At 45.7% G+C, this 24,828-nt stretch overlaps 1 protein-coding gene across 1 annotated transcript; it reads left to right on the top strand.

Moving 5' to 3' along the window:
• The first annotated feature begins 1,401 nt into the window (after nucleotides 1-1,401).
• On the top strand, nucleotides 1,402-24,828 carry TRIM29 (tripartite motif containing 29). The gene is made up of 9 exons (XM_074927536.1): nucleotides 1,402-2,304; nucleotides 9,687-9,782; nucleotides 11,043-11,276; nucleotides 11,641-11,839; nucleotides 15,720-15,803; nucleotides 19,207-19,272; nucleotides 20,510-20,611; nucleotides 21,736-21,812; nucleotides 24,723-24,828. The coding sequence occupies exons 1-9, from the start codon at nucleotides 1,450-1,452 to the stop codon at nucleotides 24,783-24,785; spliced, it is 1,776 nt and encodes a 591-aa protein (XP_074783637.1). The 5' UTR covers nucleotides 1,402-1,449; the 3' UTR covers nucleotides 24,786-24,828.

Genomic DNA, 24,828 nt, shown 5'->3' with positions numbered 1-24,828 from the left:
GCTGTTCCTGTTTTGGGCTGCACTTCTATTTCCTCCACATCTAAAAAAGGGCTGAAAAATGCAGACTTGGATTTTTCCTCCACTACTTAGGACACTTCCAACCGAGGGGTTGTTACAGATTTCTGATGAGAAATTATTACAGGCTAAAAATCCCATTCTCCATCAACACCACCGTTGCATTCTGCAGAAATGAAATTGAGCACAGATCTGAGGCATCGTTAATTTACACCCTAGGTGTTAATCTGAGGGTAGTCTCACTGAAATTCAGGGCATAATCTGCGCTAAATTGATATGATACGAGTGGAAGATTGACCTTTTCGAAGCTGATGAAATTCACCAGTGCTTAATGCAAAGCCTTTTTCTTCTGAAATCTTCTGTGATTCCAACAAGTTGAACATTTCCCAGGAATACAGCTAGCGGAGACAGATCTATTTTTAAAACTTTTTGTTTCTCTTTTCTCGCAAGAAATATTTTGGCCATCGAGCTGTAAAATATTTCCTTTTCTAGGTATGTCACAGATGTATGTCTCAGTTTATTGGACATTTATGGGAAGAGCTAAGTAAGATACACTTGAATTCTTATCTAAGTGAGAACGTGCAACGAAATAGGCAAGGGGGGGTTGATTCTAGTAGTCACATTAGTGAGGATTGCATGGCCTGTAGGAAAAACAGGACTAGCCAATTTTTAGTTCAGGTCAGCTGTGTTCTTCTGGTACATGGTTGGGCTCCTTCCAGGTCTAGATGGATGGAACTTCCACAAACCCAACATCAAAATCAAAATAAAGATAAAAGGGTCTTTTAAACCCAGTATTATCCATACGTTTCCCCTCCCTGTCCTACTGAATACAGTAAGCCCTCAGGGGAACCCAGTTTAAGAATGCTTTATTCTAGGCGTTCATTTTAATTACAACCATAATTATTTTTGTGCATGTGTATGACCCAGTTAACAAACCCATCTTCAGCATCTCATGGTCTCTCCAACCCTGCCCATCTCTGCAAGGAGGTAACCTCAGCTCCTGGCAACAACGAGGAAAATTATTTTTGAAACAAGCAGTCGAACTGGTTGCTACATCTTAATGAAAATTATTTAAAAAAAAAAAAAAACCAACAACATTTCTATGTATATAAACAGCCCTTCCTCCCAAACCTGGTTAGACAAGAATGTTCCTGGGTGTGGACTGTCTTGTATAATTAACTGCACAGCTGTAGCTTCTGATCCCTGGTAACGTCTGTTTCTTTTCTTTCTCCCTGCATCTACCCGGCATAATCCAGGCGTTCTCCTCCTCCTTGCAGGAGCGCCAGGTGCGTCACTTGGGCAGAACTTTCCTGCATTCCAGCGTCATTCCTTGCTGAGACAACAACCGGGCAGACGTACCCGCTTTGTAGAGGGTTGGGAGACAGGAACTGGACAAAAGACTGAGCAGTGAAGCCAATTCGCCCTGTTCAGACGATGGAAACGGGGAGTGCAGCAAGGACGAACGGTACCACTGGGAAGCCAGAGGATGTGAAGAGTCCATCTGCCCCCAAAAAAGAAGAAGAAGTGAAGAAGACCACAAACCCTGGTGGAGGTGAGAAGGAAGCTATGAAGGGCACTGGCAGTGCTTCTTTGGAGACAGGGCAAATCAAAAGCTCCCTCTTCTCTGGGAGCGACTGGAAGAGGCCCATCATTCAGTTTGTGGAGTCGTCTGATGAGAAGAGATCCTATTTCAGCATGGATTCGGCTGATTCAAAGAAGATGCAATACGCCAGTGGACAGATAGGAGACATGAGGAGACCCCCCCTCTCCTTTGCAGAGAAAGGCGATCTCAGGAAGCCCCTCTTCTCCTTGGATTCCAAAAAGAGCTTCCTGCCTAGTGAAGGGGAAGCGAGGAAGTCGTTGTTCTCTGGGGGGCAGATGGGGGACCTGAAGAAATCTTCCCTTCCTCTGGTGGAGACAGGGGACCTGAGAAGATCCACCTTCAATAAGCCTGACAGAGCAGCTGGGTCACGGCCCAGAGTGAAGCTCGAGGATGTTCTGTGTGATTCCTGCATCGATAACAAGCAGAAGGCTGTGAAGTCCTGCTTGGTGTGCCAGGCTTCCTTCTGTGAGCTGCACCTCAAACCCCATCTGGAGGGAGCAGCTTTCCGGGACCACCAACTCCTGGACCCCATCAGGGACTTTGAAGCAAGAAAATGCCCTGTGCATGGGAAGACCATGGAGCTGTTCTGTCAGACGGACCAGATGTGCATCTGCTACCTCTGCATGTTCCAAGAGCACAAGAACCACAGCACAGTGACTGTGGAGATTGAGAAAGCGGGAAAAGAGGTAATGCTCTTTTTATTACACGTTCCCATCAGTCCTTCCAATGGATCTCAATATTACACCACAGCTTTTGCTCTCCTCAAAACGTGTCTGCAATGTAATTCTGGGATGCAGGGGTGGTGGATGGGAGCTATGTAGTAGGGAACTGATATTGCCTGGGTTCGGACTGTCGTTCTCCTTGTGGCTGGTTACAGCAGCATAGAGAGCACTTGGTGTCGTGTAGCAGAGTGGATTGGGGCGGGTGGAGAACCTGGTTTCCACCCCTGATTGCACCACAGACTTTCTGAATCAAAGCCCTACATGTTAAGTTTTTTTTTTTTAAAAAAAAGTCTCAAAATTTGACGGTGTTTGTGCAGCGCTACCCACAGCCAGAAAGGTGAGGCAGTGCTCAGGCTCAGGACCTCCAGAACAGAGGGAGTCAGATCAGTGGTTGCTCAAGTTGCTAGTGGCTGCGAGGTTACCACTGAAAATTGCCATCTCAGCTACTTAAGAGATTATGCCTTTTTGTTTTTCTTTTCTATTATGGTTAGAATAGTGTCAAGCCACACCTATGGGAAGAGTATTTTGAAGGTTAGACGAAGAAAAAAACCCTGGTGTAAACACAAAACTACGATTTCCCCTGAAGTGTTACTACAGGAGGTTTAGAGAATGGACATCTAAGGAGATGAGGCTGGTAGGGGGAACAGTGCTCACTAGTGAAAAGTCTTTCATCTTTGCTTAAAGTCCTGCTGTTTGCTCTCTGGGTGGATGTATGATTATTCGACTAGCTCTAGTAAAGACCAGGGTTTCGCATTATTTGGTGCTGTACATCCCCACTGTCAAAGCATGTTCTGGATTAGAGACCTTGAGATCTAAGCAGACGGGATGGGAGAGATTACAGAAAGGAGATCCATGAAACAATAATGCAAAACCAATTTGCCTCGAGTCACACAGCCAGTCCAGTGCAGAAACTGGAAGGGCGCTGAGATCCTCTTAGGCACAGCCCAAGCCAGCGCTCTGATGGGGTGAACAGGCAAATACCAAGTACCTGTTGCTGGAAATTCTTGAGTTATCCTTAACTTGGAAGAATACTTCAACTCTTTCTAAGGTGCTATGAAAATTTCTCTCATAAGGCTGAGAGGGCATCTTATCTAGAGCTTATCTCCATCTTCCTGCGCAAGTTTTCGGTCTTTTCTTCCAATGTCATCTCTGACTTGCAGCCTTGCTGAAACCAGACGAAGTTTCTTCCATGTCTCATCCGGTCTTTCCTAAAGAAACTCCCGCAAGGATTGCCAGCCTGCTGTTTGGTCCATAATTGCTTGTTCTTGTGTTTTTGATGTCAGCTCCGTAGCATATGCCTAACTCCCTGAGGAACCAAAGCTAGTCAGAGCTTTCTCCCTATGGCTGGACAGACCTAGAACACCTTATTTTTAAAGAGGTGACCATAGCTGGGCAGAGAAGACTTTATGTAAGATTTAAACGATGTTTGATTTCTTTCTCAGAGTCCATGTCTCACTCTTGTTAGCTCCATGCTTTAGTTCCTGCACCGTCCTGTGCTGTTTCTGCTGCTGCTAAGCCTAAAGAATTCAGGGCTTTATCAATATGAATCACATACATGTGCAAGTTTCTCCTGACAACGAGTTTTGATCATGCTGTAACTTGAGCGAGTATTCACTCAGACAAAAACAATTAACAGGATAGCTGTTGCTTACAAATGTTTATTCCTAGCCCTGATTTATTCACCATAGGTGGAGCCTTAGCAAGAACCACAAAGAGGAATGAACATTTCCAAGTCCCTTGTGTGCACCACCTATTCTTTTCAAGTCTTGCAAATGAGCCGAGCTGGAATGTGACCACAAATTGAAAGAATGGCAAAGTGTGGCCGGTGCTGCTGGCCTTTGTGGAAAGACTAAGCAAAAAACCCACATCAGGTCATCCCTATCCCTGCCCCGTTTTCACAGCTTGGCATCCAAGCAGCTCCAGGGTAGCTTTACTCCCCTCTAGATTTGCTAACTATGCCACTGGAGTAGTGGCCAGAATACAGCTGTGTTCAGACAGTGTCGGCTGTCAAGGAACAGTTGGTTTATCCACAAGGATTTCCCAGTCCCTGGCTGTACTGCGGCTCCAAGTGAGGCGAGGATTCCAGCAGGACTAGGTGGGGTTCCGTGCTGTCATGCACTTAAGCCTGACTGTTACTCTAGGTGCTCACCACTTTAGGTTCACAGAACTGTCACATAATAAGGTGGAATATGCTTGTTTTAGGTACATCTCTTCCTTTCGTCTTGCAGAATTCTTGCAGGTTATAGTCCTTTCATGAGTTTCTCTTTGCTGTAGGCCTGGCAGGGAAGAGAGGTGCTGTACTTGAGTGTTGGGAAAGCAAGGGATAGCTTAAGATCCTTCTGCAGAATTAGGTAACTCTGCTTGCTCCAAAATGCAGACAGAGACTGTACAACTCAAGAGGAGAGGAATGCAAACAAGCCAGTATACAGACACCCACTGGTTAGAGCATTTAGGCGAGCAGTGAAAAGCCTGTTATCTCTCTGTCTGCGAGACCGAGGGAGAACACAGCAGCATCCTCCACTTCTCAGGAGCCTGGGTGAGAGTCACTCATCCCCCCTTTCCTGGTGTGCTGCTGAGCAGACAAGAAAGGCACAGGGGGTCAGAGACAACTTGGCAGGGAAGACAGAGACATTTTTTTCTGAGTTTCCACCCAGTAGTATTTGCATATTTTACCCAACAAACCTTTAATGCCTTCCCCAGATCCACTTTGCCTTGGTTTCCTGTTACAGATTTAAAGGAAAAGTAACACCCCCACTAGAATCTGTACAAGAAACAACCAAGAGGAAGGCTGTGAGTCTGGGTAACAACCACACACAGTTGAAAAGTGAGAATTGTCAACAGGAGCTTGTACACTCAAATAAAACCCTCCGGCCAGCTTGATTTATCAGCAGGACTAGAGCCCCCTTTTCAGAGAGCATCCTTCATTTTGAAAGGGGATCCTTCATTCAAAACCTGTTTTACAGGCCTGTTCTCAAAACGAGACGACTTCACATATGCCTGCCAGTCACAGAGCTGTAAATAACCTGGTGTTACCATCCAGCGCCAGCCTTAGTACTCAGCATGTCAGGTCAGTTCTAGTGAAAAGAACTTTGATTTTTTTTTTTTTTTTCCCCTTTAATTCTTTACCTTTAAAGAAAAGTTCACATTGGTTCACGCAGGTTTAAAGAGGCAGCAGAGAAGCGCAGAAAGGGGAGATGGGTGTTCCTTGTTTCAACAAAGCAACGTTTAAACGGGGAGACTTCACAGAGCCCGAACTTGGCTTTGAAGTCAGCCGTTCACAGAGATGGATCCAGAGGGATTTCCTTCTCTCTATGTGCTTTCGCTGTCTGAATAGAGAGCAAACACGAGTGTATCGATACGGCAGCGGAAGGATTTTCGGCCTTTCTCACTGCTGCAAGGTTGGGGCATGATGTGGCTGGAAACGCTTATCTACACCAGTTGTGGTTGCTCTGCGGACGTGGCTTAAAATAGATGCTCTTTCCACAGAGATGGTGCAGTTACCTGCAGGATGTTCTTCCTAGCCGGAAGGCTGGGGAAGCCGACCTGCTGCAAATCGTGATTTAGAGGAGATTTGCCCGTTTGCCTGAATTCTGCATTAGTACTTCTAAGTAAGGGCAGAACCCAGGGAAAATCCACCCGTTGGCAAGTAAGGAATCCTCTTCAAACTGTGCAAAACAGGGAGACTTTTCTGGCCTCAGCCCGCACAGTGCCTAGTGGCATTTTTGCAGGATTCTGGCAGAGTCTCCAGGGATTGTAGCCCACTGACACCCACCTCTGCTTAACAAAAGCTTAGACAGAAAATATAATGGTAAAAGGAGAAATAAGGTCTCAATTTACTGATTTCTCAGCCACGTCATTTCCAATACAGGCCCTGCACTAGGACAAGTAGTTTAAACACTTCTTCTCCAGGTTCATTATTGCATTTGGTTGTTGCTGTCGGGTAATTAGCATAGCTCTCCCAGGCGGGTGACACAGGGGTGTTCCCTGATTCAGGGACTGGGTTCCCAGAGCATTAAGACATGATGATGCTTGCATTGCTGCCTTGCAAAAATGAGTTGCATCATGATGCAAGACTCATAATCTGACATCTCCAGGTCCTTTACAGCTCAAGGGCTGGGCTCAGTTGTGGATGTTTAGGTGTACACTCTGAACTTTCACTTAGGCCTCTTGACTATCCTAATTAACTCTAATACAGGATCCTCTCTTAGCTCCAAGACTCTCAGTGCCAGTATTTCTCAACTGGCTATGGTCAAGCCGAATGGTCTGAACTTATATTTCCTAGATCTTCTTCATTGTTATTATTTCTGCACTGCAGGGACTCCCCCCACAAAGGGTGGAGCTGCTCTATGATCTTTCACCAGGACCTTCTAAACTCCCGATTCTCACCCAATGGGTTTGTTCTGGGTGGTCCATCACATACAGAGATCAGGGATTGCTGACCTTGGAAAAACCTGAGAAATACGAAGAGAGGTAGGAGAGAAGTTTCATCACAGGGAATGAAGCTGAGAAGTTGACTGTCCCTAGTACCTGTAACCACCCTACTCTAAGTGTAACACAACATGGATGTGGACAGCTAAAGAAATCTTCCAGCCAATCCCAGATTTTTTTCTATGGGAAGACTAGTTTTAATGTTTGTACTATCATGCAATGAAGCACCTCCCTTCACCTCCCTTGCCCTTGCTGGTGCCTGTACTAGTGTTTCCCTTTGCCCTCAGTATGGGTGCTTTAACCCAGGCCAAACCTGGATGACTGTGGTATTTGCTTTCTGGCTATTCAGACTATCTCTGTAATTTCCATTTGCAAATCATAATTCTCATTCTAAATTGTAGTGTGAGTCCGCTCTTAAATAGTTGTTACATCCCATCCCAGAGGCACCCAAACTACCTTTCCGGGTGAAGGGATATTATAACTGCAACAAGTTGGTAAGAGTTAGCTATCACTTTTGAGCAAGTAGTAGTTTTCAAAATTCCTTTGAGACTTAATTAAAAATCCCTATAAAAGTATAATATTGTTATCATCACCTTCCAGCCATCACCTGACATTTTTTCCTGTTACCTTTCTTTTCATATCCCTTGTGTTTGGGAATGTCTACGTGGCTGTGGTAGGTCTGCTCTTCTCAAAGAAATCCCTCCAGTCTTTCTCTGTATGATTTCACTCACATTCTTGTCGTAAGAATGTTCTGATACTTAGGGATGAGGAAGGAAACAAGACCTCCCATTACTCGGAGATGTGCTTTTTACTTTGCTAACAACTAATGCCATCTGGATGTAGCTCCGTGACTCAAGGAAGCAACTTGCTTTATAGTGTAATTTCTCACCCTGGTTACTGCTGTGCGATGGATATCTGGACCTAAAATGCTTTTACCTCATTGCATTTCCCTGCTATGCAAAGACGGTTTGTGTCTTGATGCAGAGGACGTCTCACAATGCACATGAGAATGGAAAAAAAGTGTGCATTCCTCCAAGTCAGCGTCTTGAAAATGTGAAAACTATAGGAACAAGCTCATGCCTTTAGTGTCTTGAACAGTAGTAGAGCAAATTTTCTCATCTTGATTCCTATATGGTTCCCTGGTGACCCTGTAGGGCAAAGCCCTTCCAAGCCGTTCCCCAGAATATGAGCTTTAGCTCATGACAGCATTCAGCTGACTGTTGAAGGTTGTCAGGGTGTATGAATAATATTTAGAGGGCCAGTGCTCTCCTAACTCTCAATAAACAAGGACAATTACAGTGACAATGTGAGGATGGAGCTCGTCTGGCACTGAGATATCTTTGAGTGCATTTGCCTTTTTTGTTCCACCTTTCTTCTGTTTTATAAGAACTATCAGATTGTTTTCCCTCTATAAATAGAGATTTTCTAAATTAAACAGCTAGAGTCAATGGCTCTCAGACGCAGCCATGCTTTATTCAAAGCTCAAGAAGGTGTTCAGCCACGACAGTGACTGTCACTAAGACAAGAGCCCTGATGGGCTGATTTCCTTGGTCTGAGCTGGTTGACAGCTTGCTGCCTGCTCTTCATCATGTCATGCTGTTTCCTACTCCTTGAATGGAGAGTTGAAAACTTTGGAACTCCCACCCTGAGGGCAACCATGATCACAAGAGAAGTCCCAGGTTTTCATGTTGTGTCGTGTTTTTGGATGGGCAGTAAAGCAGGGGGAGCTACACCTCGTATTTTAACAGCAGGGAGACCTCACGGCGTTAGCTGCTGTGCAAGTGGATTTATCCATCCCTCATCTCCTCTGCCTCTAACTGTTGGCCTAAATGTAGGAGCTGTTGGGTAACACAACCATTTGCCAAAGGATTCCACATGAACAGTGGGTTTCCAGAACCTTTCTAAGGCGACATAGCTTGTGGAATAAAGGTAATTTCTGCCAACTGAGTAGTTCTTAAAGAGCTCTGGGGATCAGTGTCCCATAGACAGATTGCCGGTAGTTAGAGCTGTCCTGTGACCAACCTGCACACACATGAAACACCCAAAGATCTTGAAATGCGTCAACAAAGGCTTTGTCATGATCTGTCGGGCAGGGACGTGGTGAATATGAACGACCGAGGGAGGGGTTGCCCAGAGTTAACGGCTCGGGGCATTGCTAAACAGCCAGGTCCTGGTCTGGTCCAGAGACACGGCGTGCACACCAACTGGTGTGTTACACCAGTGCATGGCTGCCCGGCCCTCCGCGGGCTCCAGTTCTATGCAATTGTCTGGTCTGAGATTCCCTGGGAAGCCAGTGCAAAACGAAATGCAAATGAATCCCAGTGAAGTTGCTGATCTAAGCCAAGCACGGTTGACTACACCTCCTGCCTCCTCCTTTTGTGTTTTTTTTTTTATTTTTTTATTTTTTTCCAATCATTCCCCAGCTTCATCATAACATGAAAGCTCTCAATTCAGAGCAAATTAATCCACGATCCTGTCTAAACAGAATTCCTGCCGGAGGCATCGTCCTCTTGTTGCAACACTCGTCAAACGTCATTCCGTAATTACATGAAAACTGTTATTGCTGCAGAGGCACACCCTGGGATGGGCCCTTCGCTGCATACACAGCTGAATTTTGAAACAGGCCTCTTCCCCCTCCAGCTAATGACTCTAATGTGATTAAAAGCGGCACCATGACGGTAGCCTAGTAGGTGGGTGCTTCTGCTGCTGTCTTTGCTGAGGGAGTTGAATCTCTTGACCCAGCCAGAAGCTCTGGGATCTTGTCCAGTGTCAGCACATGATCTCCATTTCAAGCAGTGCCAGGAACCTGTACCTCCCAGCTATTGTTGTTCAGGGCCAAATGCATAAGTGGAAGCACAGCACCTCTTTGAAGTAGGCCACCCTCAGCCCCAGTTGATGAGACTCCCCTCTTCTCACAGGCTGAGCTTTCACTGCAGAAGGAGCAGCTGCAGCTGAAGATCATTGAGGTAGAAGATGAAATGGATAAGTGGCAGAAGGAGAGGGACCGTATCAAGGTGCGTATGGGATATTCTTTTCAGTCCACTTCTCTCTTTCTCCTGTATTTGTCCCTTTCTTTTCCATTCTCTCAAATCCCTCTCCTCCTTTCCTCAATTTCCCCGATATATCCAGCTCTTACTCACTCCATCCCTTAGCCAGTCTATCTCATCACTCTCCAAAACTCACTCATGCCAGGTCTTGGAAACAACAACTCCTACTGAAGTCATCTTGCAACATACCCTGCAGGAGATCAAGAAGAGGCAGCACAGCCTTGTTACAAAATGATCCAAGGCACCTCCCTGCTTTGGGTCCCTTAGAGTTCTTCAGCCACCAGTAGCCAGGTTGATTTGGAAACAAAGGTGTGATGGTTTTTTTCCTGCTAGACCACACACAAAAATGAACTCCAGGAGGGCTCTGGATTGCCCAAACAGAGATAAAGCAACAGGAACAGATGGAGTTCCACCAACAAACATCTTATTTACAGTGGAACAGCTTATTTCCATACTGATACAGGGCTCCTTTATAATTCTTTCACCATGCTAAGGGTTGGAGTATAGTAATGGTGTTAATTGTTTTCATTTATACCCTAACTGAATAGAGCAGTGAAAACACTATTTGGAGACACCCCAGAAAATTTGAATAATATTAATAGGCAAAGCCATTCTTCTCCCTTTTATGTGGTACACGCACATTGGCTTGCCAGTTCTGCTTTTTGTCTGCTTTATTATTATTATTATTATTATTATTATTATTATTATTATTATTATTATTATTATTATTATTATTACTATTATTGGAAATCTGACCTAGAAATTTTAACTCTGAATATGGTTACATCCACAGTCCTTTTGAGGAGTATTTCAGAAGGGCCTAGAGGTCAGGTTTGTAAAAAGTTTTTCAGCACCTTTCATCCTTTAAAATGGTGGGAATTTGGACCTCAAATTCTTGAGGAGCCACAACCATGATTTAGAAGGTTAAAGAGGGTTTTTAAATATCACCTAAGAAGGCAGCCCATGAACTGAGATAAAAGATATGCTCTTATAATCAGGGAGACGGTATGCCCTTTAGATTACAGGCACGTAATTATTGCAAGAACAAGTATTACTTCTCTTGGCACAACTTCTCTGGTGCTAAGACTTATGTACCTAGAGTCTCCATAGTCACAGTCTGAATGCTTGGACGTATTCCCCTCTATATCCCTCTGTTAGCAAATGAATTCCTGAGAAGTTTAATATTTTATTTCTCCTGCCTCCTTTCTCTGCCCCTCCCCTCCTCAGAACTACACCACCAACGAGAAAGCCACAGTGGACCAGCATTTCAAAGAGCTGATCCGTGACCTGGAGAGGCAGAGGGATGAAGTGAAGGCTGCCCTGGACCAGAGGGAAAAGATTGCATCAGAGAACGTGAAAGAAATTGTGGATGAACTGGAAGAGAGGGCAAAGCTTCTGCGGGAGGACAAAGAGAACAGGGAGCAGATCCACCAGATCAGTGATTCTGTGCTCTTCCTGCAGGTTACTGAGATCCCATTTTCCTTTTATCTTTTCCAATAAGGAAGGATTTGTCCCAGAGACAAATCCTAAGTTGGTGTAAGATGCTTTAATCTTCTCCAGTTCGGTGCATGTATGTGACAGGAGCAGACCCTGACATTTGAAGCTGTCTCTGTTCTGGTAGGTGAAGAATTAACTTAGGTGTGCCAACGCCTGCTTTTTCTGTAGGTGGCTACAGCTCACAGGCAGAACATTTGTCTGCCCCTTCCATCTTCACCGTTCTCCTTTACGCTTCATACTATTTGGAGTCTAACATTAGACAGTTCCTTAGGATCTGGCCTGTCACTTATTTTTCTCTTGGTAACTTCTCCTCCCTTCTTTTTGGCAGGAGTTTGGGGCTTTGATGCGGAATTATGTCCCCCCTCCATCTCTCCCAACATACAGTGTGCTGCTTGAAGGGGAGAGCATGAGCCCGTCCATGGGACTCCTCAGAGATGACCTCCTAAATGTCTGCATGAGGCACGTGGAGAAGATCTGCAAGGCAGACCTTGGCCGCAACTTCATAGAGAGGAACCACATGGAGAATGGTAGAGTATCTGAGATCTGCCCCTTCCCTCTCTCCCTCCCTCCCTCCCTCCCTCAGCAAAGCCTAGCACGGAGTCGGAGGAGATGAAGTGTGATGGGTTTGCTCTCACAGAGAAGAGAGTAAGCAAGGACCTAGGGAAAGTGGGAGAAACACTGCCTGTAGCTGGAATTCATTCTGGAATATCAGAGCTATCCTGCCAGACCTGTGTGGGGATAGAGCCAGGGATTTAAAGTATTTCATGTGTAGGGGACCCAGGGGTCCAAACTATCCCTGCTTTCCTGAGTGCTGCTTCACATTATGGCTTCATAATGTTTAACTCGTTCAGCCACCTCCAGCGTGGGACTTCAGAGCAACGCTCCTCTTTGGGGTCGAGAATGTTGGCCCTTCTCTCCTGCAAGAGGCCAGCAGGGACCCTCTGCCTTGCGCCAGGCTCCATGGAGCCCCTGCAAGTTTAGCACGACAGTTTTCTATGCGGAAGACTGCACAGATCTACTAAGGCAACTCAGTGGCTCACTAGGTAAATTGAGGACGCAGTGGCAGAAATATGAATGTAGTCACCCCGGTATGGCAATCTTGAAATCCTGTCATTAGCCTATTTGTACAGCTTGGTTAGCACATGCGCTGGGCTGGTATGACATGCCATTTTACAACAGCCTGTTTCAGCCACTACTTGCCTGGCTGGAACATGAAATACCCTGCAAGCACCTGTCACTGAAAAATCTAATAACAGATTTTCCAAGTAAAAAGGTCTCCGTTTTGGTGTTCGGGTTAAGCTACAACTTGAACCGGCATAACTCTCTCTGATTGTACTTCTCTGCTTGTTCTGCTAAGGAGAGCTTTGTTTTCCTGCCTGCCCTCAGCCAGGGTGTTCCAGGGACCTGCAGTGCCAAATGGTCCTCACCCTTCAGAGGTGTTTGTGATCCTTCTACTGTGAATAGAGAGATCATGGCCAATACAAGTTTTAGAACCCACTTACTTTCTGTGTCTCGCAACTAGTTCTGCAGAAAGGACTTGTCTTGCATCAAGCTCACACGTAAGATTAGGAGGACAAGGCACTAGAATGGGTCTCCACAAGTGAGGTTCGCTTTCCAACTCTCCCACAAACAGCCTTTGTAACCTTAGGCAAGTTACTTAATCCCATGAAATGACCTCTTGCATGAAGAATAATAAGGATCGGAATTAGTAGTTATCTCACTAGGCTGCTAGAAAGTTATAATCTATAAATAATTGTGGAACCTTAGATACCAGAACAATAAAGGTCAAGAGGCTGGATAGGTAACGTGAGGATAAATTGCACTCTGCTGTTTAGGAGAACATGTGTCTTGAAAAGATGCAGGAGTAATCTCAAGTCCAGTTCATGCAACACAAGCAGGTGAGGAACTCTGCTAAAAATCTGCAAGATCACTGTTATTTCATTCAAATTCCTAGTATTCACTAGATACTTTTCCCATGTTAATACACCACCTTTTTCCTGGGCAACAGACATGCAAATCACTCCAACCTCCTTACAGAAAAGACTCATCCACATTACAAAATGATATGAAAAAACGAAGAGGGGAAGAAACAACCACAAAAACCCACCAACCCCAAAAATCCAGACAAAAAGCAGCCCACTGAAAAGATACACAGAGGTCAGAACAACATGGGTTCAGTTATTGGTCAACACACAAATGTTTTTCAGAGCCTGGGTTTTGTGAATCAGCCTGTCTGGCATTCACAATCCAGAGCAATAAGGATGAGGGTGACATGGGACCTGAGAACATTCAGATCTACAATGATAATCACTAGTGATTCTCAAGTGAATCATCAAGTGACAGCCTGCTAAGTCCCTGGCCCCAAGGAGTCTGCGCTGCAAACAGTCTGTTAATATTTATCCAGCACCATCATTCTCCATTAGACATGAATTAGATGGACCAAATACTTCTGGTCCAGAGAACCAACCCTTCAGAAAAGTCAAGAATCGCATTCAGAGTGCTCACGATGCTCAGCTAGAGCCATACGCTCTTAAAAAGTAGCACCAGAAATGGGACAAGTCTTCCAACATTTAACACTGCAACGTACCCGGTCAGGTTCTCAACACCTCATTTGCTGAGAAATTTGGCCAGAACTTTTAATACAAGTTGGTGACAGGCAGCTCAGATACAAAAATCACTTTTGTCCATTTTTTTTCTTTCTTCTTCTTCTTTGCTCACCTGGAGATTTGCAGAATTTGCAAACTCTGGATGGCATAATGCCAAAGGGGTTTTGGATGCCTGACTACTCACAGCACTTCTGAAAACTAGATGAGTAGCATAAAAGCACTTTGCATTCAAATTACCATAGCTTAGGAAGTTACCTTCCATCTGCTGAGCTGTTTTTTGCCAATCCTGAAGCAAATACATTTCACTTGGCCATTTGTACAACCCAACAAGAGTACGCGTATGTTCAGTTCTAGTAGCTCTGGATAAAGACCGACTACTTCTTGATTGCTGAGCACTTTTATTTAGGGTGCCCTCCATGTTACTGATGCCAGAAATCCTCAGTGCTATTTGAAATCCGTCCGATTCGAGTGCCAAAACATTTCTGAGCAGGGTAACAATTAACTACTGCCAGAAACCTGGGCACTTTCAGCAACTTTGCTGAGGACTTAATGGACACAGCTTGGAATCTGCCTAATGAGAAGAACAGTGGTATCCACTCAGTTGGGAAATGTTATTTAAGGAGAGTCTCAGAAACTTCAGAGCTCTCCGTTTTTCAAACCCCAGTTACACTTGAAAGAGGACAGCACTCTGCATCTAGTGACTGCAAGGAAATAACTCCACAATTACTTAATGGATTTAATTAACTCAGACTCCCCCTGAGTCATTGCAACAAATTCATTTGCAACTGGCTTGATCTTCTAGTGTAAAAAACTTCCCAGGAAGAAATATTATATTAATGGAATGAAATCGGCTTAATAGCAGACTCCAAAGGGAATCCACTTTTTTGTTGTTGTTGTTGTAACAGGTACCTACTTAGCAGTGTGGCAATAAGGCAAATAATCAGAGAGCATCCAGGGAGTTTAAATACCACAGAAATAAATTTGACAAAGAAAAGTTTGTTCAGTGACTTAAGAATCAATGAATGGAACTATTCAAACATGGGAACCAAATTTACCCCCTTGCAGAGAACAATAGGTTTATATAACACTTGAGGCCTTAAAACCAAGTTTTTTAATGAGCAGGTGTACTGATAGAGCATCATTTCCTGTGGATCAATGTCAGAAAAACTAAATCAAGCTGCGTAATACCTGGCATAAGGGTAGTTTCATCTACTTTGCATGAAGCCTGAACCAAACACCCTTGCCCAAGAGCCCAGGAAGAGCTGTTTGCAACTCAAGTTTAGCATCTTCCTTTAAAAATTGAAGAAACCAACCCACTGAGCCCCCTCCCCAGCACTGATTTTCTTGAGCTTTGCAATACTTCAGTTCGAGGTCTGTGAGCGGGTTAAACACACAAAAGAAGCCAAACCCAAACCACTACTTCTGAAGTGGGATTCGTTTTTAGCCACACTGCAGCATTTTGGTGGGAAAACGCCTCAGCCCTCAAGTGTCCCTATGGATTTTGAGGAGACAGCGGATATACTCAACGGCAAAACGCTTCAGCTGTGCGATGCCTCCGAAGGAGCTTTCTCTTTTATCCCAGGCTGAACCTCTGGGTAGCTACAGCACTGCTTTACCTCCCAGCCAAAGAGTCCCACAGAAGCATGAAAAAACCAGAGGAACTTGTTTTCAAAGAGCAGAACCATTTTCCCGTAGCACTTGAGGAATCAATTCCAATCTGTTATCTCCTTCCCCCTTCTCCCATCCCTCTCAAGGTCAGTAAACTGCCTTCTCCAGCTCACGCCCTGCTCTGCTTCTCCAGGTGATCACCGGTACATGATGAACAACTACGAGTGGAACCAGCCTGACAACTTGAAGAGATTTTCCATGTTCCTGTCTCCCAAAGGTATGGCACCCTAATGGTGGTCAAGCTTCCTTCAAACACACCGTAGGAAAGGAACTTCATTCATGATTTGTCCCCAGATTTGCTTTCCCTCGTATTTCCTATTGTCCCCTGGACAAGATCCATCCCTCTCCATTTGTTTATTCAGGGTCCTATCTCCAGGCTACAGAGCTCTGGGAAGTTTTTGCCTTTTCATTTCAAACAAGGCAGCAAAGGTTCTCAACTCTGTGGAGGAGAGCTGGAGTAACCGAACTATTTCAAAGAGTAGAGTTTGTGAATATAGGGGAGTTTTAGCATGTGTTACTAGGTTGAACTCAAGTGTTACTCTCCACCAGAAGCTCATCCCACTGTGCTATCAAGTGTGAAAGCTACTCTAGGCTTGCTTTGCGTTAGGATTTGACTTACACCAGAAAACATACTTTTTCCCTACAGCGAAAGGATAGAAGTGAGGAGGTGTCCTAAAAAAGCAGGAGTCTGGCCTTTCTGAGCTCTGACACAAGAGCCTTGGTGATTTGCTTATGTCCCAATTGTTAGGTGAACACTACAGGATGAGTCTTTGAAGTGAACGACTGTTTTCAACACACGGGGCTGTAAAATGAGAGTTGTCTGAGTGTCAGGACCTCCCGTAGGAGAAGCAGAGAGTGCTAAAAGCCTAGGCAAGGCAATGCCTGTAGAAACAAAAGAACAGAAAGAGTAGTACAAAAGAAGCAACAAAATTTCCTCCGGTCCCTAGAGAGCAAAGCCCTGCCTGGATTTGCCAGGTGTTTACAGCTGCTGTGCTGCAAAGGCAGATGGTGGGCAGGGCGAAGGGATATGCCAGCAATTAGCAGCAGCACTCCCCTGCAGGCATATTTGAAGTGTGATGTTGCCTGCTCTGTCATTAGGGATTCAGGGGGATCCCCCAGATCCCAAACACTGAGCCCTTTGTCTGGATTTCCACTTTGCCCATCTCCTCTGCCCTCAGCCCATGCCTGGCAGCTGGCTGGCAGCCCTGCCCGGTGCCGTGGGGGTGAGGATGCTGCTCAGAGCAGATACCAGAGGCAGAGGCGGCGTTCCCAGTTCAGCCTCCGCAAGCCTTCAGCACGAGGGTTTCCTGCAGCCCCCCAAGTTTTTGTCAGAGGCTGCAGAGGGGCACCATGCCAGCGGTGGGTTCTTTCTGCACGGAGCCTGTCTCCAGGCCCCACCGGGATGGTTATAGCTGCTGTTCTGCCCCAGCTGCTTCAGGGCTTTGCCAGCCCTGTGCTGTCAGGGAAACACACGTTCTGCTAAGCAGAGCTGCCGGTGCTGGGGCGAGACCACAGGCTCAGCCCCGTGTCCAGTATCCAAACCCATTCCCAATGTTAAGGGATGGTTGAAAGTTCTGAAAGTGCATGAGCTGAACCCATCTCTACCCAAATCAGGGCTTTGGGTTCAAGGTGGAAATGGCCCAACACGCATTTGAAGAGCGTGGCAGCCATAAAGCCAGACAACACCGTTCTGCCATCACCCCGGGACAGGGCTGAAACCTGACGTAGCAAAAGGAAGGAGCAGCTGTGGACGTTGGCATAGCCCGGCTGCTCACTGCTCAGTGCCTGGACCCCCTCTGCTCCTCTCCAGAGGATCCTGGGAGCTGTGGCTCCCTGGCTCCCAGCTAGGATCCGGGTTCCCAATCTCCTGAAGGATGTGTCAAGAGACAGGAGGGATGAACAGGGACTGCTCGGTACAGGGTTTCTTATTTAGCGCTGTTTACTGGAGCCAGGGGGGATGGTTGCTGGATGCAGTCAGCTACAGAGTAGAGCAAGGGTTGTACCACGGCTTGCAGTTCCGTGGCCACTGCTTCCTGCAATGGGCTTTTGAATATACAAATACCGGGGGACCATTTGTTCCACCTACACATCTACGTTTTCCCGAGAGCACAGACGTGTTGCCTTCCAAAACTACTCATTCTGTATTTTCTACCAACAAAGTTACTTTGTCAAAAAACAACATTAAGCACACGATTGCACACAGAGTCTCTGCTGAAATGGGGACTGAACAGCGCTGGATTCTCCACCAGGGTGAGGGCTCAAACATGACAGAAAGGAACCAGCTGCTAAAACCACACTGATGGGGACTTTGGGAACAGAATGAATCAGTAGGCAAAACAGGAGACATGACCCACTTAGCTTGCATGCTGGCTAGCAAAGGATTATCCGATGAATAATGCAATATACCCATAATCATTTGACTCTCTAGAGCTTTCTGTGCACTATCCCTGTGCCATGTAGAAGTCCAGCACTGCCTCCGATTGCACCTTTTCTAAGGAATTCCATAAAATGGAAAAAAAAAAAAAAAAAAAAAAAAAAAGAGGACTGCCCTTTGCATTGCACAGTATGCCCAGAATCCTTGAATATGTCACGATAAGTTTTGTAACCCACCCTTTTCCTCGCTAGGTTGGATGACTGCAGATTCTGCCTGAGTCCACAGCTGCACTGAGGAATGCTACCCAAGTAGTGCTTGGCACTAGTTGCAGTGGCCCATACTAAGAAAGTGCTTAGATTTGAGCTAAACCTATAGGGTTTTTTAAGCCCTGCTTAAATTCAAGGAGGCTTCCACTGCTCTTGTCATTAAAGACAGTATCACAGAGCATCTGTCTGCAGGGATGACATAATGAGGCAGAGGGGAGACATAAAAGGCTTCAAATGCTGCCTAAAAGATAGAGGAACAATCTGTTCAACTACTCAACACTCCTTTCTCTCCTCTTCCACTGAGCTTTCTTCTCCTGATGTTGCAAACAGTTTGGCCAAAGCCAGGAGGAGGTTGGAAAGATCATCTTGTGCCTTTGGAAGTCTTTGAATGAAGAGTAGAAGGGACTCAGGCACAGAGAGAGAACTGCTTAAATAGAAACACTGCTGAAATAGAAAAGCAGTCCACAGGATGGCAGCATAACAGCTCCAAGTATTCATCTCTTTTTCGCCCTTCTCGAGCCCAATGTCTCACAAAAGGGGTACAACAGCAGGAGCCCATCACAGCATGATGTCCTAGTGAAACTCTGGAGTACATCCCTGTCACAGTGGCCGAGACAATGTGTGCTTGAGCAAGAAATGTTCCTCTACTTGTGTCTCTTGAGCTCTAAATCCAAGCCTCTGCCTGCAGATCTCTGCAGAACAGTCGTGTTAAGTAGGCAAACCTGAGCTGGCAATTTAATGCAGCTAAAGACAGCTCTGTGGCAGTGAGAGCACTTTATTCTCCAAATGAGAAGTCTGTTCACCGTTCCCTAGAACCCAGAGAAAAAAGACCAGGCTTTCCTCTACTCCCTGGACCCAGATTTCTGGTTTGGGGCTGCTTCCAAATTGGTGGGGACTGTTCCATAGAGCAATGCCAGGCACAGGCCTTTGAGCCAGCTCATCAGGAGCCGACTGCTGAACTGGATGCTCTTGTTTTACAGCCAGTTTCAACCCACGATCATGGGAATTTTCCTCCTTCCAGGCGACTGAGGAAACACTTGGTACGGGTAATTCCGACTTCAGTTTGAAAGGATCTAACCCCCCGTGCCACAGCTTTCTAGCTGGCTAACCAACCTTTTCTGCTTCCCCTCTCAGCTGTCCTGTCACCTGTCAATCCCTGTCTCACAGAATCATCTCTTAGCTGGCTTATCAGCACCATCTGCATTCACCCAGGGTCTCAGTGGTTTAGGTGCTGTGTATAGAGGAGGGAAAGGCACCCCTGGTCCTCACTGTTCAGACAGTGAAAGAAGAAGATGGAAAATATAGGTGCCAATTTGCAAAGATCCTGAGATACCCAACCAACTGCCATCGACGGGAGTGCCAGCACCACCCAAGGCAATCTGTGGAGGTTGTGGCAGAACCGGGAGCCGACTCCAAATACCCTCAGGCAGTCTCACAAGCACAAGGCTGCTCTTCTCCATCACACGTACACCTTTTACTTAGCTCATAAGTTCTCAGAGACGGAGCCTGCCCTATGTTCACTGTCTGCCCAGCACCCAGCACAATGGGGACGGGGTGCTTTGAGCCAGTGTACCCAGAACCAGCCGTGGCGAGTCATGCCTTTTCTTCCCAGCTCCCCACCTTCCTTTTTCTCACCTATATTTTCTTTGCTTCCTTCATGCTCAGAGGGTCCTGCTTTTCCTTTCATTCAGAGGCAGCCTACCAGCATCCACGGCCACTCTACCTGGGGGAGCTCTGGTGACTCACAGCCACACCTAAGTCATTCCTGCTTTTCAGGCCACAGGCAGGGCTGTCTCCCTCTCATCATCTCTGCTCTCAGATTCATTCTGGCAGCCCGGGCCTGACCCCAAGGAGGCCAGGAGGGGAAGCCTTGCTTTAATTTCAATGGGCTTTGAATAAAGTCTCAACTGCTCGAAGGCAAGGGAGCTTTGGCAGTTAAGTAGTTTTGCCTCGTTAGTCCAGTCTCTGGAGATGCAGTTTACCTGTGAGGAAGCTGCTGCTCTTCGGTCACACCTGCACTCTGGGTCTCTCAAAAGAAAGGTTCTTCCCTGCCTGCCTGGAGCTTTGGGATCTCTTCACACTCGCACACTGTGTACACTAGGACCCCAGAACTGACTGCACTCATCCGCCTTTTTTTACTAAGAGAAAAGGGACAAAGCTATTGGTTCCCATTTTCCCCCAAGCTAGTTGAAGGTAGTTTTACAGGGTGTGTTTTGAAATGCTTAGGCTTCCCCACTGCAGCATGCAACACCGTGGAATAACACCACCTCTTCTATCTTCCAGTAGGCAATGGTACTAAGCTGCCTTTTCAGTTCTCCTCGGTGGGACAGAATCCGCCTGGTGACTTCAGCAAACAGTCTGATGGAAGCCTCTTCACTAAGACCGGTACTAGGCATTTAGTTTTTTCCCCTTCCTTCTACCTCTTGTTTAGGTGATAAGACATTTAATCCTGTACTTGCTTCCCCAGAGAAGGCCTGGAGCAGTCCTACACGTGGCTCAGATCTCCTGCCCTGACTGTCAATCTCTTAGATAACGTGCACATGTTTACATGAGCAACTTACTCTGTTGAACCAGGGCAACAGGATTGTATTAAACAGTGTTTAAAAGCGTTAAAAAGTTTTATCTAGTGAATAGTTGAAGGGGTTTTAAATTTTGTTTGTAACAGGTAGAGGTAAGAATTTTAGAGGCGTAGGGACCAGGGAGAGAAAGATGCTCAGCAATGATGTTCACGGCCATTTACCACTCTAGCTTGATCAGTGTTTTAAAACGGCTATCATCATGAAAGAATGCTAACTGAGCACAAACTTAAAAAAAAAAATATGCAGTATCCACCTGTCCTCCTTCATCTGAACCAGAATCCCCCATTCACTGTCTCATAATCCTCTTTTCACTACCACTAGTTCAGTTCAAGGGCACCAGAGGTGGAATCCAAAAGCATCAGCACCTGCCAAGCAGAGTCAGGTTGGATTAATTTGCGAATGGGAGATGGTGGGGAAAGGCCATTCCCTGATAGCGCTGAAACTGGTTGTGATTCAGCAGGGCTGGTGTTAGTTTTCAATCAGAATGGAGCTGGTGTGGTAGAAGGGGGTTAGAGCTTATCGTGCTGCCAGAGGTACTGTCATTAATTTCTGACAAGAAATCCAAGCCTCGGCTCCTTGCTCTAATTAAATAGCCTATAGTGTTCTTTGCAAGAGTCAGAATGCTTCGTTCAGGACTTGGCCTAAATTTAATTGGACTGATTGCATTCCACCTCTCTGCCTCCCTCAGACATTTTAATTAGACAGACCTTCTTTACTCCCTTTTCCTCCCTGATTGGGCGGTGGAATACGCATCTGTCTGACCGACGGCTGCTACGTCTCACCCCAGAAATGGCTGCATTTCAGTGTTAAGCTATATGCAATACTAATTATGTGGCACTCCCAGTCCGGCTACTCATCTCGAGGCTTGCAAGGGGAGAGGGGGATGGTGGCAGGGACTGATCTGTAACAGGCTGTTTTATGTTGTCACAGCTTATCCTTCAATAGTGAGACATCAGTCCGCAAAGGTGACGCCACAGACATGGAAATCCTCTAAGCAGTCTGTATTGGTAAGAAATATACCCTTGGTGTGAAAGCATGTGCACAGCTTCAGCAAAAGATCTATCTGTCCTAGGGATACCTGAGACTTCAGAAACTAGGGCTTGGCTCCTTTGGAGATGGGAAAGTAAAAGCTTCAAGTCAACAGCTTCTATTATTTTTTTTTTTTTCCTGTGGTTAACTGCATGCACAGAGGGATGCAGATTAACACACACACCCCTCCTGCCTCCACAGCTCTGGGTTGTAGGAATAATCAGTAGTTCAAAATGACATTTTGAAAAGATTTTGCCCTGGTCTAAAATTTGATCCAGGCTTCCAGAAGCTATACAAATGCTATAGCACACATACTGCTATTTGTAGTACTTTTCCTCCCTGCAGAGATATCAGACTTTTAGTAGTCTGTGACATCTAGAAAGCACAGATTGTGTAAATGACACCAAAGACAACCATATGAAAGTATCTTGCTAATTATGTCCTACAGTGGGCAGATGCAATATCCAAGATGAGAGGTCAAACTACGATCACTAGAACATCTGTAGGTCACTCATTTTGCACAAAACGGGTAACAATTCATTACAAGGGGCAGAGGACAATGTTATTTTAGGTCTTGTAATCTTAAATATACAAGGTTAACAAACAGTTAATGCATAACCACGAAACACTACGTTCATGTATTTTTTTCTAAACATCCATTCACACCGTGCTGCATTAAGATCTCGCGTGATCCGCATTAAGATTGTCAAGTTTTTGCCCCCATCTCCACAGATGAAATCTATTTTTTGAATTCTGGTTAAACGTTTGTGAAAGATTATTTACTGTTCCCTGGAAATAAGACTTGTAGGCAGCAGAGGGTCAAGAATCAAGAGCATTCCCACACTTGAAGGAAGAAAACAGAGGAAATGCACAACAGGTAGAAAGTGGCTGTCTAAGGACTGCAGCTGTACGTCTGCTAAATTTTCAAGGCCCCACCAGGAGATGAATGCCTGTGAAAGGGATGTTTCTTGGTAGACCGTATCACTTCCAGAAAATCCAGCTTTGAGTCTCTGACTGTGCTACAGAAAAAAAAAAAAAAAAAAAAAAAAAGTCTCCTAGGAACAGCAAAGTTTTGCAATATCTTTTCTCACGTGTTTGATCACCCGCTTTCTAAAAGATCATCCGCTTCACCGTGTGTGTGTGTGCGCAGATGGAGACTCTTCCCAGTGATTGCTGACACCGGCAGTGGCGGTGTTATACTGGGGACTCTGGTCAGGAAAGCGCAGTCTCTGTTAGCACCGGGCGCTGGCGGACATCACTCGGGTTGTTTTAGCGGTGAGCACCCCACCGCACAACAGCCGGTGTGCTGTGCTCCGTGAGCACAAGCCATGCTTTCCCTTTAATCCCCCCTCAGAGAAAGCCTGGGTAACTTCTCCCACGTGAACTCCCCAGCCTTTTTCTCCCTCCCTTTCTCTCCCATGTATACACTTAGAGCGGCTATTTTATTTTTATAGCCTATATTCACCAGATAGCCCTGAACCGAACAATTGAGTTGATAAATATAAGCATTAAGAAGTCCCCAGAATAGAAGTACATGCTCTGGACTGCGGTAGCTCTGCAGGAGCTTTTATGGTCTATTGGGCCAATAATCTAGTTTTTAAAACAGTCTTAAATATGTATTTAAGTAATACACATTCTAAAAGTTCTGTAAATATGAATTTTCACAAAGGACTACGCTGTTTAAGGAGGAATGTCTTTTTAACCCACAGGGAGTTCTTTAAAATGAAGCCCCCTTCTTCCATCTCTTAATTATAGTGGAAATTAAAGCCATAAAATGAAAAGAATTCTAACAAAAGGGAGCGTTGAGGGGGAGGTATTGGGAGCCAGCACTGAGCAGCAAGGTGGGTTGGGTTTGCTCTGCCCTTGCTTCCAGCCCCTGCTGTGTCTAATATTAACTAGTGCACTGCACAAAACCACCAGCATGTTCCTGGGAGGGCTCCCTCACCTTCTGCAAGTGCGATCTGGGCACAGGATCAAACCTAAGACAGATCAGGGATTACAAAACGACAGTTGTCCCGATTGCCTCGGTCACTGCTTCCTTGGTGTAACCGTATTCTCATCCAGGCTAGAGATTTTGCCTCCAACAGTGCGACCAGCTATCACAATCAGCGATTTGGCTTTTGTGTTTTGCAGTCACCCCAAGCCAGCATCAGGCTGCACAACACAGTTTTGCCACGTGTTGCTTATTTGCAACGGTGCAGATAAGAATGAAATTCCAGGGGTAGGTCCTGATGGGAAGAGATACAATTAGGGAGTGCGGTAACGGGCTGGACAGACAGAAAACAGAAATTCCTGTAGGCTCTGCCCCTGTCTCTCCACTTACTCTTCTGTTTACACAAACATTTAGTACTAGGCTCTGCAACATATGGAGGTGTGAATACACCATTGTGTGAAAATTTCCATGCACAAGAGTTTTTGGCTTGCCAGCCAGAGAGCACAAATAAATACCACGCGACTTAGTTGATCGCTCGCATAACTGTGCATGGCTTTAAGTGTGAAAACTCCCATGAGCATGCAAGTTAGCGAGTGATTAAAAGACACTGGCAGTAGCATAAAAATAAAGGTGACATTCCTCTTCTCCCAGAAATCTCTCATCAAACCATGAGTCATAGTCTGCGATTTTATATGATGCACAGACTCATTCGGCTCAGGAATGAGGTCCATGCAAAGCATCTCTACAAATCAAAAAGCAACACCATTTGCATTTGATCACTCCAGCACCTCCAGCAGTGAAATGAGGTGGTGTTGCTCTGCAAGAGGAAAGACTGAAGGTGTTAAGAGAGGAGCATGTTAACATATGCATGGTTGGGCTACCTAGGAGGGTAGAGTATAGGTGGTCAGAAAAAGAAGGTAGGTCAAACTCACATGCCCCAAATTCTCCATTGCAGTCACATTACCGCCCCTTTTACGTCAACAAAGGCAATGGAGCCACTTCCAACGAGGCACCTTGATTCCTGAAGATTTAGGGAAGAGCTGGCAGCACTTGAAGTGAAG

The sequence above is a fragment of the Athene noctua genome, chromosome 26 (assembly GCF_965140245.1).
Source record: "Athene noctua chromosome 26, bAthNoc1.hap1.1, whole genome shotgun sequence".
In the NCBI taxonomy this organism is placed as follows: domain Eukaryota; kingdom Metazoa; phylum Chordata; class Aves; order Strigiformes; family Strigidae; genus Athene; species Athene noctua.
The sequence above is the reverse complement of the archived record's forward strand: the minus strand, read 5'-3'. Positions and strand labels throughout refer to the sequence as shown.